Source organism: Phallusia mammillata, chromosome 5 (assembly GCF_965637545.1).
Source record: "Phallusia mammillata chromosome 5, kaPhaMamm4.hap1.1, whole genome shotgun sequence".
Classification (NCBI taxonomy): Eukaryota; Metazoa; Chordata; class Ascidiacea; order Phlebobranchia; family Ascidiidae; genus Phallusia; species Phallusia mammillata.
The window spans coordinates 431,479-447,744 of record NC_137256.1 but is presented as its reverse complement, the minus strand read 5'-3'; the positions used below and the strand labels follow the sequence as shown (position 1 = coordinate 447,744).

General features: G+C 40.7%; 2 protein-coding genes across 2 annotated transcripts; one reads left to right on the top strand and one right to left on the bottom strand.

Moving 5' to 3' along the window:
* The first annotated feature begins 2,450 nt into the window (after positions 1-2,450).
* Positions 2,451-11,039, top strand: LOC145227884 (myosin-7-like). Its single transcript, XM_080092810.1, has 39 exons — positions 2,451-2,523; positions 2,665-2,781; positions 2,848-2,954; positions 3,022-3,165; positions 3,236-3,392; positions 3,459-3,486; positions 3,569-3,665; positions 3,731-3,823; positions 3,886-3,949; positions 4,009-4,107; positions 4,175-4,278; positions 4,337-4,475; positions 4,544-4,662; positions 4,739-4,888; positions 4,956-5,126; positions 5,194-5,367; positions 5,428-5,560; positions 5,618-5,723; positions 5,784-5,957; positions 6,024-6,147; positions 6,217-6,353; positions 6,423-6,678; positions 6,744-6,986; positions 7,057-7,233; positions 7,294-7,674; positions 7,733-7,870; positions 7,930-8,164; positions 8,225-8,373; positions 8,456-8,622; positions 8,690-8,873; positions 8,933-9,098; positions 9,160-9,400; positions 9,461-9,653; positions 9,719-9,894; positions 9,966-10,119; positions 10,189-10,359; positions 10,426-10,626; positions 10,691-10,819; positions 10,931-11,039. Exons 2-39 carry the CDS (start codon positions 2,685-2,687, stop codon positions 10,934-10,936), a joined length of 5,784 nt encoding a protein of 1,927 aa, XP_079948936.1. The 5' UTR covers positions 2,451-2,523; positions 2,665-2,684; the 3' UTR covers positions 10,937-11,039.
* A 251-nt stretch (positions 11,040-11,290) lies between these two features.
* Positions 11,291-13,684, bottom strand: LOC145227885 (uncharacterized). The gene is made up of 7 exons (XM_080092812.1): positions 13,368-13,684; positions 13,193-13,314; positions 12,998-13,133; positions 12,670-12,935; positions 11,886-12,178; positions 11,621-11,753; positions 11,291-11,528 (listed from the first exon to the last, which is right to left on the bottom strand). Exons 1-7 carry the CDS (start codon positions 13,567-13,569, stop codon positions 11,343-11,345), a joined length of 1,338 nt encoding a protein of 445 aa, XP_079948938.1. The 5' UTR covers positions 13,570-13,684; the 3' UTR covers positions 11,291-11,342.
* Between the last annotated feature and the right edge of the window lie 2,582 nt (positions 13,685-16,266).

The following is a 16,266-nucleotide window of genomic DNA, read 5'->3' as shown; positions in this document are numbered from 1 at the left end:
CTGAGTGTGTTGTTAAATTAACTGTGATGGGAAAACACATTACAAATACATCAGTTTGAAAATGTTTTTGCTTGTTTGCAAAGTATCGGGTATCGGTATCGGATCGCAGTACTTTTGGGGTAAAATATCGGGTATCGGTATCGGTTCAAAATATTGGTATCGGGCCAACCCTAATTTTGAGGGTTAGGTTTAGTGTTAGGGTTAGGCGTTTAGGGAGGTGTCCAATTGCATTTGAGGCATGTGATACGAGAATGCGCTTCATGTCCAAAGCTCACAAAAACAAACCTTATCACTAAAACATATTTTAAATTCGTACTTACAAACAAGAAACACAGTTGCAAACAAGACTAAATCGTAGTCTCTACCTCATTGGTGTTGTGGTATAATATATAGTCTGGTAGTGAAAGAGAATACAGTTTGTCTGTCAGTTCACCAGATCAAGAAAACTAGTATTCTTTTTTAGTTTGTATCTTCAGTCATTAGGTTCTAGATTTACAGTATAGGGAAATGTAGTTTCGATAGTTTTTGTATGAAACAAATGATTTTTAATGATTTTTAGCTCAAAGTAGTATAAAGACACAAAGGTTTACACCAGGTGTCTGCAACCCCTGGCACGCGTGTCAACTCGAGGTGATTTTTATGGTGCGCCAATAAAAATTGAAGTGCTAATTTGAACTGCTTGTTTTTAGTTTTTTTTTTATCATTCAATAGTCTTAAAATCCAGCCATTATGGAAAAAACGCTCTGGTTTCTCCTTATTATTGAAATCAGCTGGCACAAACCATTGCTACTCAGTAAAATGTTGGCACGCGTCATCACCACATGGACATGAGTAAATTTGCACTCGTTGCTTAATGTCACGTCGGCGAAGTATATACTGCAAAACGTACAAATCTTGGTGTTCATATTTAAAATGAACTAAAGTTGGTTGGTGTAAATAAAATTCTGATTCAAATTCTTGTTTACCTGATAGTTTTTGAGGAAGTGTTATTCTAATTCTAATGCTGCTCGTAGTTTTAGTGCAATTCTGTACTTGCAACTCCATTGTGACGTGTTTTCGCCACTCATTAATGCATATGAGTGTAAACAGCATTTGTGTATTTTATGCACTTACAGTTACACAGTGACGAACCAAACTGAATAACACGCATTGGTAATGTGGCACGAAAACGCACGCGATATAGGTTCAAAACGTTGTGCTTGTAAATACACTAAACAAAAATAATAAAGATTTTAAAAAATGTAAAAGATAGTCGGAGTAGTTGGGTTGGACAACAATGACCACTGACTAACACACTTCCTATTCAGTCATTAATATATGGTCATGTTTAATTTTAGTATTTAAGTTATAGTCACAGCTTGCATTTTTAACAAACACAAAAACTGTTCACAGCTTAGCAACACACAAAGGGTCAAGTTGGCATCTAATCTAACCACCCGTGTTAGGGAAAGAGGTAGGGGTTCGACAGGAAAAGAAACCACCAAAAAACCCTGCCGGATAGTTTAAGCGCCGGAAGAAAGGGTGCAGAACACACATTGTGATGGTACATTTGACCTAATTGCAAAATTTTTAAACTTGAAAACTAGTCGTAGTTCGCGTTGGACTACATAAAAATAGATAACAGATTTATGTAAAGGAACACTTCCTCGAAGTCTAATATGTACACGAATAGCAAAAAGATAAATCAAAAGCTAAAATAAAAAACAGGTGGCTTTTAATCATTTAGGAAAAAACTCCGAATAACATTAACATATGTGCTAAATATTACCAATATGTCAAACTCTTTGTATATTGCAATTTTTTAGAAATCCTGTTTCCCTGACATTATGCTCAAGTTTATCATGCAAACTATACCTACAATGAAAGAAAATAGCTTTATTGTGTTAATACAACCAGACTATAACGTCTCACATTACACAGACGCAAACCAAACTTGCAACGTTGTTTTATTCAGATGTAATTCCAGAACCTGGTGAACCGGTATTTTGTGTTCTGGGCCGTGAAACAAAGTCCACTTCAAAGCATATGTGTGTAAATCGATATGAAATTAATTATTAAAGCACCGCTGAGTAAGCTAAATGATTTATTCTATTAATGGTTTGATGCAATTTTGGACCCTAACCAAATGTTTTGTGGCAATGCAGGAGTCTTCAAGTTGCCAACATAAAATGGTTGCCATCAAGTTTTTCATAAACGTGCAGATATTCAAACAATCATATGACCGACACGTCACCAAACGCAACCGTTCGTTAATGGTTAACTCCCGGTAGAATGGCTTCCCGCCAAGATTCAAACGGTGACTGTTCGCTCAGCTTCGCTTTGTCTCACCGACATTATCACCCTCGCTAACTACAAGAGGTGACGACATAACAAGCATGGTGACGACATAGATGGTTTGGTGATGACGCAACAGCTGTGTTTCGAAAAGAGTGAAGAAAAAATCTCAGGCTTTATAAACGGCGCTGGAGCAGTCCAAGATCATCAGTTGAGTAATTTCAACTTCACGTTCTTCATCAACTACAGGTAATGTTTAACAAGGCAGTTTGATTCTACGGTTTACTCCGATAGTTACAGGGTCAGACAATCCATATATCGTTGCGTTGTATATGACATTTTGTCAAATGGCAAAAAGATCTCATTAACAACTGTCTTATAATATTTAAGATTTTTATCTCAACGCCATCATGGCAACGTTCGATTACGAATCAGTCCGAGATGCTGCTCCTTATCTTCGGATGACCCACGAGAAGATTCTGGAAAACCAGACCAAGAAACCCGACGGTAAGGAGAAAGTTTAATGGAAAGCGTCGTCGTTTCAACAAAATTAAAAAAAATTATTCAACGCAGGCAAGAAATACGTTTGGTTTCCCGACAAAGAGAATGCTTACGTTGTTGGTGAAATGATCAAGAACGAAGGTGGAAAATGTACGATCAAATCAATAGATGCTGGAAAAGTAAGAACAATTTGACTGGTATAATGTAAATAGAAAAGAAATCTATAAAGAAGATGTTGCTTTGCAGGAAATGACAGTGAAGGAAGATGACGTGCAAGAGATGAACCCACCGAGATATGAAAAGTGTGAAGATATGGCAAACATGACTTTCCTCAACGAAGCGAGCGTTTTGAACAACTTGAGAACTCGCTACGAGTCTTTCATGATTTACGTAAGTTTCAATCCACGAAATGTAAAACAGTAAAACCGAAATGTTAATAAACGTGAAATTTGGTTTGCAGACCTACTCTGGTCTCTTCTGTGTCACCGTGAATCCCTACAAGATGTTGCCTGTGTATGCTCCATACGTCATCTCTGCATACAAGGGCAAGCGACGAACTGAAATGCCTCCCCATCTTTATTCGATCGCCGACAACGCTTACGCCAACATGTTGATGAGTAAGTACCACAACAGAAGTTGAACCACGTCACCTTTCAAATCTCAACTTTCTGTTTTCTTTTTAGACCGGGAAAATCAGTCCATGTTGATCACGTAAGTTCAAACAATGTCATGTTGTCGGTTGCTTTAATTGTTTTAATCCAACATTTGTAAATTTCATCGCGTTTGTGTTCAGTGGCGAATCTGGAGCTGGAAAAACTGTTAACACGAAGAAAGTCATCCAATACTTTGCTCTGGTTGCTGCCTTCGGTGGAAAACAAGACGAATCCAAGGTGTGTTTCACAAAATCACAAAACATTAATATGATCTGTATTGCAAAGATATGTTTTGTATACAGGGAACTCTCGAAGATCAAATTGTCCAGTGTAACCCGGCTATGGAAGCTTTCGGTAACGCAAAGACAGTCCGTAACGACAACTCTTCACGTTTCGTAAGTCGCATCGAGATATTAACGGATTGTTCCCGTGTTTGATACAAACGTTATTTGAACAGGGCAAGTTTATCCGAATTCACTTTGGGAGCACCGGAATGTTGGCATCAGGAGACATTGAACATTGTGAGTTACCACTAAGTAGTCGAACAACAACACACAATTACACCGACTTTGTTGTTTAGATTTGCTGGAGAAATCTCGTGTCATCTACCAACTGGGAGGTGAACGTAATTACCACATCTTCTACCAAATCATCTCAGGAGGAAAACCGGAACTAATCGGTAAATTTCATGGAAACATTCACTTGTTGCTATCTACTCAACAACTTATGATAAACTTTGATTGCAGATCAACTTTTGGTTTCCAAAGATCCTTACGAGTACAAAACCATCAGTCAAGGTGTTGTGACCGTCGACAATCTGGATGACAGCGAGGAGCTGTTGTTGACTGACGTAAGAAACATTTTGTGATTGCGACAGAATACCGAATTTTACGGATGTCTGATTTCAGGAAGCTTTCCGCATCCTCGGATTCAGTCAGGAGGAAATCAGCGGCATCTACCGACTGATGGCCGGCATCCTTCACCAACAAAACATGAAGTTTAAGAACAAGCAACGAGAGGAGCAAGCTGAACCTGACGGCACTGAAGGTTTGTAAACGACACAACATCAACGGATCCACATTGAAACTCGTATCATAAACTCTTGTGCTTTGCAGAGGCCGACAAAGTGGCTTACCTCTATGGTCTCAACTCTGCCGATTTTATCAAATACTTGTGTCATCCACGTGTCAAGGTTGGAAATGAGTTCGTCACCAAAGGACAATCTTGCAGTCAGGTAACCTTGTGTTTACAGACTTCTGGTTTGTTGCGGTTTGTTTCCTGAAAATCTGACGTTTAAATACACAACATAGGTTTCATATGGTATGGGAGCTCTCAGCAAAGCCCTGTTCGGTCGCCATTTCGACTGGTTGGTGAAACTTATCAATCAAACTCTGAGCACCAAGCTGCCAAGAAGCTTCTTCATCGGCGTGCTTGATATCGCTGGGTTCGAAATCTTCGATGTAAGTAAACTTGCTGCTGTCAACATTCTCGCAAGCAACTTTTTACTGACCACATTTGTGTTGGCAGTGCAACAGCTTCGAACAACTCTGCATCAACTTCACCAACGAGAAACTTCAGCAGTTCTTCAACCACCACATGTTCGTCCTTGAGCAGGAAGAATACAAGAAGGAAGGAATCCAATGGACTTTCATCGATTTCGGAATGGACTTGGCAGCTTGCATTGAACTTATTGAGAAGGTATAGCAACCACATTTCAACCAATCTTGCAAGTGGAATCAAAATAATTCATGTGTGTTTAACGCAGCCCCTTGGTATCATGTCGATTCTCGAGGAAGAATGCATGTTCCCAAAAGCTTCTGATAACAGCTTTAAGGAAAAACTTTACCAAAACCATCTTGGAAAGAGCAAAGCTTTCGGAAAACCAACAAAGAAGTCAAAATACGAAGCCCACTTCGAACTCTACCATTACGCTGGAACCGTAAGCAACGCTTATGACTCCGTTGTATTTTGGTTCTTATTTGTGTTTTTATTGCAACAGGTTGGTTACAACATCTGTGGATGGTTGGAGAAGAACAAAGATCCAGTGAACAACAGCGTCGTTGAACTTTACAAGAAAGCATCGATGAAACTGATGCAAACCATCTGGGATGGATGGGTGAGCCCAGACGAAGGTAATGATTGAATGTAAATGTCAAGTTATGATAAAGTTTAACATAATTACGTTGTAGCTGCGAGCGGTGGCGGAAAAGGAGGAAAGCGTAAGAAGGGAGGATCCTTCAACACTGTCTCATCTCTTCACAGACAATCCCTCAACAACCTCATGACTAACTTAAGGTAAGAATAAAGTTGTTAACTTGCAGCAGCAGAAATTTTTTATCCAATTTGTTATTCCAGATCGACGTCTCCTCACTTTGTCCGCTGTCTGATTCCCAACGAACAGAAACAACCAGGAATGATGGAATCTCATCTCGTTCTTCACCAGCTTCGTTGTAATGGTGTATTGGAAGGTATCCGTATCTGCAGGAAGGGATTCCCCAACAGAATTCCGTATGGTGACTTCAAACAACGGTTCGTTTCGTTCCCAGTTTGTCTCCACAACCCAACACACACTTTATAACGATGATGTCTGTTTAGTTACCGAATCTTGAACCCAAATGCCGCACCTGAAGGTCAGTTCATGGACAGCAAGAAATCATCTGAGAAACTTCTTGGAAGCATCGACATCGACCATGAAAGCTACAAGCTCGGCCATACTAAAGTAAATACAAATCGCACGTTTCCATTTCACTCGTGCAGTAAAACATAAAACCATTCAAATGTTTGTTAGGTGTTCTTCCGTGCTGGTATGATCGGTAAACTCGAGGAAATGCGCGACAACAAACTTTCATCAATCTTCAAACTTGTCCAAGCTCGTATGAGAGGAATGATCATGAGACGCGAATATCAGAAAATGATTGAGCGAAGGTAAAATATCAACTGGCTAATTTACTGAGTTAAAGTTGCATTGAATAACACGTAAACTTTCATGTTTAGACAAGCCTGCCGCGTCATTCAGTCGAACTTGAGAGCTTACTTCGGAATGGCAACATGGGAGTGGATGAAGCTTATGTTCAAGATCAAGCCACTCTTGAAGACTGCTGAAGCCGCAAAGGAATTGGAAGTTCTTGAGAAGGACTACGAGGAATGCAAAGTTAACTTGGAGAAGGAAGTGAAAAGACGAAAGGAGTTGGAGGAGATGCAAGTTTCGTTTATTCAAGAGAAAAACGATCTTCTCATGCAACTTCAAGCTGTAAGTTTGACTAATTCATGATAGAACTTGATAAAACATGAAATAAACTTGATGTTAATCTCCAGCAACAAGATCAAATTGATGATGGCGAGGACAGATGTGATCAACTGATTAAGACCAAGGTTGAGTTGGATGGAAAGATCAAGGAACTCACTGAGCGCTTGGAGGATGAAGAAGAACTCAACAATGAGCTTGTGTCGAAGAAACGCAAGTTGGAAGATGAATGCTCCGAGTTGAAAAAAGACATCGATGATCTTGAGATAACATTGGCTAAAGTTGAGAAAGAGAAACATGCAACTGAAAACAAGGTAAACATTTGTAAATTTGATGTTAATAAGGTAGAAATTGTTGGTTACACAAATTTTGTCTTTTCTTTAGCTGAAAAATCTCCAAGAGGAATTGGCAACACAAGATGAACAAATCGCCAAACTGCAAAAAGAAAAGAAGGCTTTGCAAGAAGCTCATCAACAAACTCTTGACGATCTTCAATCGGAAGAAGATAAAGTTAACAGTTTGACAAAACAAAAATCCAAACTCGAACAACAAGTCGATGATGTAAGTATAAAGATGCAAGTTCTTGTGTTTGTGCAACGAACTAACAATTTCCTTTCGTAGTTGGAGGCTTCGCTTGAACAAGAGAAGAAACTTCGAATGGAACTTGAAAGAACCAAGAGAAAGTTAGAAGGAGATCTTCGTCTCACTCAAGAAACGGTGATGGATCTTGAGAACGACAAGCAACGGCTTGAAGAGAAATTGAAGAAGCAGGAATTCGAATACAGCCAGCTCGCTACGAAGTTGGAAGATGAACAAGCGTTGGTTGCCCAACTGCAGAAGAAGATCAAGGAGCTTCAGGCAAGAATTGAAGAGCTTGAGGAGGAACTGGAAGCAGAGCGAGCTGCGCGAGCTAAAGTTGAAAAGCAAAGAGCTGATCTGTCACGTGAGTTGGAAGAGCTTAGTGAGCGACTTGAAGAGGCTGGCGGTGCAACTGCTGCACAGGTGAGATGGATGCGCCAAGTGTTCGAGCAGCAAGCATTTCAACTTTTCATTGTTTCAGATCGAACTAAACAAGCGTCGCGAAGCTGAATTCGCTAAACTCCGTCGCGAGTTGGAAGAATCCAATTTATCACACGAAGCTACTGTTTCAACTTTGCGTAAGAAGCATGCTGACACTTCAGCCGAAATGAGCGAACAGGTAAAAATGTTTTGTACGAAGTCTAAATGTTCACTTCTAACAATTCGTTCTTTGCAAAGATCGACAACTTGCAACGGGTTAAACAAAAATTGGAAAAGGAGAAGAGTGAAATGAAGATGGAGATCGATGATCTCGCATCTAATGTTGAGAGCGTCACCAAATCTAAGCTCAACTACGAGAAGATGTCTCGAAACTTGGAGGAACAACTGAATGAGGCAAAGATGAAGAATGATAACTTTACCAAGGAGGTCAACGAATTAAACGCCGCAAAGGCAAGACTTTCATCCGAGAACGGTAAGTTTTAAACATAGATGTTTTGGTGTGGGCATTTTAACTACTCTCATCTTTTCTCAGGTGAATTTGGTCGACAATTGGAGGAGCGTGAACACTTGATGGCGCAACTGACGCGCAGTAAAAACAGCTCAACCCAACAAATTGATGAACTGAAGCGAGTGGTTGAAGAGGAAACCAAGGCCAAGGCAGCACTCGCCCATGCTGTGCAGGTATATTTGCTTGCCCTTTTTATCAATTTTTAAAAACAAACCAAACCAGCATCGTTGTAAAATACAAATTTGTTGTTGGTAGGCCGCTCGTCATGACAACGACTTGTTGAGGGAACAATACGAAGAAGAACAAGAAGCAAAGGCCGAACTTCAACGAGCTCTGTCGAAGGCAAACGCTGAAGTTGCTCAGTGGAGGAACAAATACGAGACAGATGCGATCCAGAGGACTGAGGAACTGGAAGACGCAAAGTAGGAATCTGTTTCCAGGAAATCTATGTTAAAGTTCACCACAACGTAAAATTTTAATGATGCGCAGGAAAAAGTTGGCGGTTCGACTTCAGGATGCTGAGGAACAAGTAGAAGCGATGCAGGCCAAAGCATCAAGTCTTGAAAAGACAAAGAACCGTCTTCAAGGAGAAATTGAAGATCTTACAATCGACTTGGAGAGATCCAACTCGGCCGCTGCTTCTCTTGACAAAAAACAGCGAAACTTCGATAAGGTTTGAAATTATAACTTTGTGTGCCAAACTGCAGCTCATAACATAAAAATCTTTCCCAGGTTCTCGCTGAGCATAAACAGAAGCAGGAAGAAGTCCAAGTTGAGTTGGAACAATCCCAGAAAGAATCTCGCAGTCTTTCAACTGAACTCTTCAAGATGAAGAACGCTTACGAAGAATCTCTTGACGCACTTGAAACAGTGAAGCGAGAAAACAAAAACTTACAAGGTTCGTTTTAGGTTTAATATCAACCTTTGACAATTGTCCTAATCAATTTCTTGCATTGCAGAGGAGATTGCTGATCTCACTGATCAATTGGGAGAGGGAGGAAAGAGCATTCATGAGCTGGAAAAGGCCAAGAGAACTTTGGAGCATGAAAGAAACGAAATGCAAGCTGCTCTCGAGGAGGCTGAAGGAGCGATTGAAGGAGAAGAGTCGAAGGTTCTTAGATTGCAAGTCGAGCTTGCTCAAGTGAAGCAAGAGTTTGAGAGACGAGTTTCAGAGAAGGAAGAAGAAATCGACAACCAGAGGTAAATCTCATCATTGAATACGTTATTGGTCATTTGGTAAAATTCTGTTCTGATCGTTAGACGCAACCAACAACGTGCAATCGAATCCATGCAAACCACGTTGGACTCGGAAAGCAAATCTCGCCAGGAAGCTGTTCGTATTAAGAAGAAAATGGAGGGTGACCTCAATGACCTTGAGATTCAGCTTGGCCATGCAACTAGACAAGCATCTGAAGCCCAGAAACAAGCAAAATCCGTACAAGCCCATATTAAGGTAAGTAATGAGAAAAACATCTACTACATGTCAAAAGCACAGAAAGTAATCAAGTTTGTTCTCAGGATCTTGAAATGCACGTTGACGAAGCTCAAAGACACTCGGAAGATTTGCAGGAACAGACAGCGGTGATCGAGCGTCGTGGTAATCTTCTCACAGCTGAGATTGAAGAGCTTCGATCCGCTCTTGATCAAGCTGAACGCGGTAGAAAACTGGCTGAAACCGAATTGCTTGAAAGCAGGTTTGTACGAATGAAACAGTGGATATCCGAGTGTGCTGGTTTTGCTTACTAATCGAACTTGTTTTGTTCAGCGAACGATCAAATCTTCTTCACACACAAAACACGGCTCTCATCAACCAGAAGCGAAAACTCGAAGGCGAATTGCAAACCATGCAATCTGAAGTTGAGGAATCTGTCCAAGAACAGCGCAACGCTGAAGATAAGGCCAAGAAGGCGATCGTTGATGTAAGTCGGATTCTCACCGATTATATCTGTTTCTTCCGTTTGTTTCAAATTTCCTCGATCATGTTTCAGGCTGCAACAATGGCAGAGGAATTGAAGAAAGAGCAAGACTTGTCTTCTCACTTGGAGAGAATGAAGAAGAACATGGAACAAACTGTAAAGGACCTGCAACAGCGATTGGATGAAGCTGAGAACATCGCTCTGAAGGGAGGAAAGAAACAAGTGCAGAAACTTGAGACAAGAGTAAGTGCTTGTGCTTGTTGATTCACAGCAAGCGTTGTCGGACGCTCATTGTTATTTTACTTCCAGATTCGCGAACTTGAGAACGAGCTTGACTCTGAACAACGACGCAACGGTGATTCGGTGAAATCGCAACGTAAACTTGAACGCAAGTTGAAGGAGATTACTTACCAAGGTGAAGAAGATAAGAAGAATCTCACCAGAATCCAGGATCTTGTTGACAAACTTCAAATCAAGGTCAAGACATACAAGAGACAAGCTGAGGAGGCTGTAAGTAAAAGTGGTTTAACCGACACACGCCCTTTCATTCTAACACAATGCATTTGATTGACAGGAGGAGCAAGCGAACACAAATTTGAGCAAGTACAGAAAACTTCAACATGAACTTGACGATGCTGAGGAGAGAGCTGAGATGGCAGAGTCTGCTCTCAACAAGATGAGATCTAAAGCAAGAGATCACAAGGTACTGACATGGAAGTCATGTTTGAAAAACTTAATTTTGCTAAAACTTTGGTTTTTTTTACTGTGTTTGATGGTTTTTATTTTTGTCTCACTCGTGTATTTGTTGTTTCAGGAGTAAATCGGCGAATTTCCAACATCGGATCAGACAACTGTTATTTATTTGAAAAACATTTTGATTTGAATTATGCAAATAAAACTGATCTGTCCTTGGGCAGTGCAAACATCTTTTGTGTTTCGTTTAGCGAGTGACGTAACTATCCCTTAGGCGCGTGAAGTTGGTAGTCACTACTTGTGGTTGACCGCCTCTGTGTTTGCTTCACGAATATCACACTGTTCTGGCCACAACCGGATATTGTAAGCTCATGTACATGAATAGCCGGCAAATTATCAGATTACGAGCCACACCTTTTTCACAAGTGTTCATTTGTTCGCGACGAAATTATGTCATCGTAGGACAGACCACACAACAGCGTTACAACATACAAATGTATTTGGGCGCAACAAAACTGAGTACCAGGAAATATTTACATCAGATCTTCGCGTGTTAGTCTCACAACAGGCGGATGCATCGAGAGGTCACACGCGTCATCAAACGTCACGTGATAAAACACTCGATTTGTTTTGATTTCTTCCGACCCTTGTTGCATAATATCAAAGTGGCGTGATTTAAGCGATTCTTCCATGTCCGAAATTGTCATCGCGTTCCAAAACTACAAAATTAAACAACGAGTTCATTCAACCTTGTATAAAGTTGTCACATGACAAATATCCACGTGTTTCTGAAAATCCATAGAGAACTTACACTTGCAGTTATGACGTCACAAGTGAAATCTGCGCTGACGTATCTTCTGATTGTTCGGTCACGCGCCACCGGAAGTCTCATTTCCCCCGAGAATTGCTGCGAGCTCATGTGAACATTCACGCTCATGTGAATGCTGAAAACATGAAATACAATGAAATGTGGTTGATTTTCCATCTGTTGCCGGGACGTGTAGCACGTTACGGGTTGTTAAGGTTGAAACCCGGTTAATATTCACACTCTTGCATAAGATTTTATTGACGCTTACCTGTGAGGTTTTGGTGGCCGATGATATCCACTTACAGGATTTTCCCCAGACGGGGGTTGTGCGCTGGGCGTCGTTAACCCCAGCCAGAATGGGTAGGGGGTAAATCCGACGGATTCGGTTGGACTTTCTACATCTGGGGTTTCTTGCGTTGCTGGGGGTGGAGAGGAATTTCCCGCTGTTGCTGCGTACGTAACTTGCGCTTGCTTGGTGCAGCCAGGGTTGGAATTCCCCATGACGTCAGGGTTTGACGTCAGTCCGCCACATGGCTCTGTGAGGTCATTGAAGCCTTTCGCCTATGAAAAACAATAACGGTTATTGTAATGATAGAAATTCTAAAAGAAGACTGTTATTTATAAGAAGCGGCAGTAAATAAGAAGTGTGGCCAGCTATACTATCAATGCAGTGCTAACAAGCAGTTTCAGTTATTTTTTGTGTTTTTATGCAGATCAATGCGCTCAGTAATATTTTTCTCCTTCGTAGCAATGCGACCAAAATCACCAGCGAACTTCAACAAGAAGCTGTTAACTTAACATAAAGACGTTTGCTACCCGACAACGTAAATTCAACAAAGGTGCGGCCCGCCGTCTAATCATGATAATTGCATTCTTCTGTGATGAAAGGCCGAACATCTCTAAACATTTTATTAACAAACCAATATTCCTGATACTAGTGTGTATTATGTACGAAAATTTGATGCCCTAAGCATGCCGCTTTCTATAGACGACTATATTATCAGAAATGTTATTAGCAGATTCTTTTTCCGAGTTTATAAGATAACAGTTACCCTGAGTTTGGCGTCGCGAGTTGCTTTGTTTGCGGCGATTTCAACTTCGAAGCAAGTGCTGTACATATTATTCTCCGAGTTGAACGACCACAGCCACATGAAGGTGTACGTCCCAGCCCTTAGGTTCCGTGGAACATTGAAACTGTACGTTCCCATCGCTTTGTCGGTGTTGGCGCAGAATTTTGGTGCATTGCCGTAACCGGGTTTTGGATATTTGCTGCTCAACGACGGATCTGTGCCGAAGTCCGAACCCCGCGGCGATCGACCTGACACAAAAATCATAGTCACATAAATGAATCTTCCGTTAAAATTTCACCGACCAACTCACCGAGATCAAATACTGGGTTTTGTTTGAATCCTTCGAGCGTTGGATCCGACTGTTTGGGGGGTCCCCCTGTTCTGTATATCCAGGAGCCGTAATCTGGAATCCAAATGTTTCCACATCCACTGTCGGCGCCGTGATTCTGTCAAGTCAAAATATCAGCTGTTTCATCGTTAATTGTTGGATTAGCAATAATTTTACCTTCATTGGGTGAACAAGAACGACTTGCTGACCCGGGTAGTAAACCGCCATTGGATGACTGTCAGTGTAAACGCGGTTCTTTTCCCCACACGCATTCTCGTTGTTGGGAATGTGGTCGTAACCTGGACAACATGTTGTCAGAGCAACGAAATTATTGGGTTCAACGTCTACAAACCTTTATCGAGTCCGAACACTCCTGTCTTGGGGCATTTTTCTTCGGAATTTCTGGGAAAGCCTCGGCATTTATTTGGGTTCCAATCCGCCCCGTTCTTCTCCGTATAATCTGTGCACGCAATCCAACTGTGACTTTGAACAAAAGTGCCACAAACAGCTGCAGAGACCAGAACAACTTTCCACAAATTACCACAGACTTTCATTTTGCTGTCCTGCCAAACAGAGGGGGTAAATGAAAGTTAAAACTTCAGGCATTTTTCTTGCGACGCAACAACGAAGCGAAATCGAGTGAACCTACTTGATTTCTGCGCAAACCCAGAAATAAATGCACCCAAAACTTTTTTCTTCTGTCCTAATTTTGATAAAAATATAACTGAATTCGTCATCGCGTACATCAATGACGGCATCTGCGACGTCACATTTGACCTTGAGTAAAAACGACCTTGAGTGGCGAGTAATTGTTTTTCTGCCTGAGGGCAAAGTTAAGTGCGATTCACAGCCGGTTGTTGCACCTAGATCGACACTAACCCAGATGTTATTTTAAAATTTGCTGTAAAGTTGACGTGATATTTTATTGTTCGCATACGAATTATCGCGACTTATGTTTGAAACAGTCAGAAATTAAATATATGTCTTTCCTGGCAATCGATACATTGTTATCTTCTGAGGTCACCGACGTATATTTCCTGATTCATCTTGACAGCAAAGACAGCCGCAGTTGAATATTTAGTCACTGGTTCTGCTAATATTAACTCATTGTTGTTGCAACTTCTGCAAAACACTGATTCACACACTAAATGTTAAGCGAAGGAAACACTTGCACTTAATGTCAGATGGATTTCAGGCGTGATTCATTTATAATTTGTCCGCGGAGGACCCGCCATTACAACACACGGTCGTTCACTCTAAATATAGCGAACAGCGTGTCGCTTTAACATTTCCGTTCCTGCAAGTTTCGCTGTAAGTAGCAACGTTAAGAAAGAGCTTTCTTAAACCAAATCAGTTCCTAACAACACCAGCGCTATGTAAGATTTGCACAAGGTGCCATTAATTAACTTGCTTATAATTTTTGTTTTAAGTTTCCTCGGAAAGTAACCGACAGGTGTTTGTCTTGTGTAAAGGAACATCGCTATCCTTTTAAGGAATTGGCGTTGTCTGCAAAATAACAAAGTGTGAAAACTTAAGTACATGTAGACACAAACTTAATACACGATAGTAGTGTTCTGCAACACTTCAGTTCATCAACACCGTTCATTTGGTGTTCGGTGCTTTCAAGCGCAAAAACCAAACAGGGTAATTTCCAATCCACCCCACGACATTACATCATATACCGGAACTGCTCGGGCATTGCGTTCTTGCGGATATGGCAATCTTAACGACATGATTTGGCGCTCACGTTTTGGGTCTGCACAGCACGTTTTCAACCTTTAAATCTTCGACCATTTTGGCCTATTTTTGGAAAAAAACATTTATGAAACTTTTTTTGCTTGTCATATTTCTATATTCGGACAAGGACAGTTTTGTGCATGTCCTGTGCGCCCACACGCAAGCCAGAATCGATACCACGTTGGTAAATTAAGAGCAATTAAGCGAATGAATTTCGTGCAGGGTTACACACGAACTAATAGTTGAATAGGCTAAACTGCACTGGATTTTAAAGAAACGATTTTGTACGTAATTTGGCAAAAAAACATTTTTAGTCACCATAAAATTTTATTACAACGAATTTTTCGCTCATACTTATATGGTGTTTTGGGTTGGCTAGCCTAATCATAGAAATGTACTATCGTTATTCTTTATTTTGCCGTTATTTTTATCCTTGTGGTGGCGCAACTGAGTCACCTAGAAACCGTTTGTTGGAAGCCAAACCTTTTTGCAAAGTTTTTGTTGTGGCTGTTTGTGTCTACTTTAAAAGATCGGTATCAGAAGTGCGCGAAACATTTTCTCATATATATTCCCAAGAACCCTTCTTTTTTCTGTTTCGTAAAAGTGATCGATTAGCTTATTTGACTGAAGTAAGTTTTTTTATTGATATTCCAAACAACGGTTTACGTGAAGTATTTTCTCAATATTTTCTCACTCAATCAAATCGAGTATATTCGGTACTACTCGTTATTGCCCAAAACAACGTTATGTAATTTTAAGTAAAATTGTTTGTCTGGTTTTTCTGCTCCCTTACTATACCCGAAATCTCGAATATCTAATACATTTGCCATGTGTTATCTGTTTTTTTTGGGTGATTTGATCAGCAAAGTGCTGAAAGTAGTTGAAACTCTAAACTAGAGCAAAGGTGGGGAACCTTTTTGTTCATAAAGGCCACTCAATGTTTTATCGACACTTGTTTAGGCCGCATAGACTATTTCCTAGGCCTAGGACAGTGGTGTTCAAACTGTTTGATTTACGGAATGGTTGTTGTGTAATTTTCTCTTGCACGGTCGTGGGAATTACGGTCCAAGCTAAATAAAGTTAAATAAACTTCCCACTACATTTCCACCTTCACTACAACATTCAGGATTTGTTTCATGTGTATAGATGCGCTTGTTTACGCATATCAATGATTTAAGGGCAGCTTGCGGCATCACAGATATAGCTTAGAAATTAGATTATGCGCAAACAATTGTTTTCTTTGTTACACAAGTAAGATTGTGGACTGGAGAGCCATGAGCTCTTGGTAGTCCCACAGAAAGTGAACACCGCTGCCCTAGAACTTAACAAATAGTAATGGGACAAAATCCACAAAAAAATACATTTCCATATATTTTTCTTCGGCGGGTTCAGCGTGCAATATCAAGATCCTAAAATGTATTTTTGCGTCGAAGGCCACACGGCATGCCCTAAAAGACCGCATGTGGCCTTTAGGCTGCAGGTTCCCCACCCCTGCTCTAGAACATATAAGTAAG

Bases quoted from the DNA above. Each gene is read 5' to 3' on its own strand.
- LOC145227884 (XM_080092810.1), top strand. From the start codon at position 2,685: ATGGCAACGTTCGATTACGAATCAGTCCGAGATGCTGCTCCTTATCTT. The intron at 2,782-2,847 runs GTAAGGAGAAAG...TATTCAACGCAG, and splicing joins CCAGACCAAGAAACCCGACG to GCAAGAAATACGTTTGGTTT. The intron at 7,675-7,732 runs GTGAGATGGATG...TCATTGTTTCAG, and splicing joins GCGGTGCAACTGCTGCACAG to ATCGAACTAAACAAGCGTCG.
- LOC145227885 (XM_080092812.1), bottom strand. From the start codon at position 13,569: ATGAAAGTCTGTGGTAATTTGTGGAAAGTTGTTCTGGTCTCTGCAGCT. The intron at 13,315-13,367 runs GTTTGTAGACGT...CATGTTGTCCAG, and splicing joins AGTGTTCGGACTCGATAAAG to GTTACGACCACATTCCCAAC. The intron at 12,179-12,669 runs GTAACTGTTATC...TGTTTTTCATAG, and splicing joins CTCGCGACGCCAAACTCAGG to GCGAAAGGCTTCAATGACCT.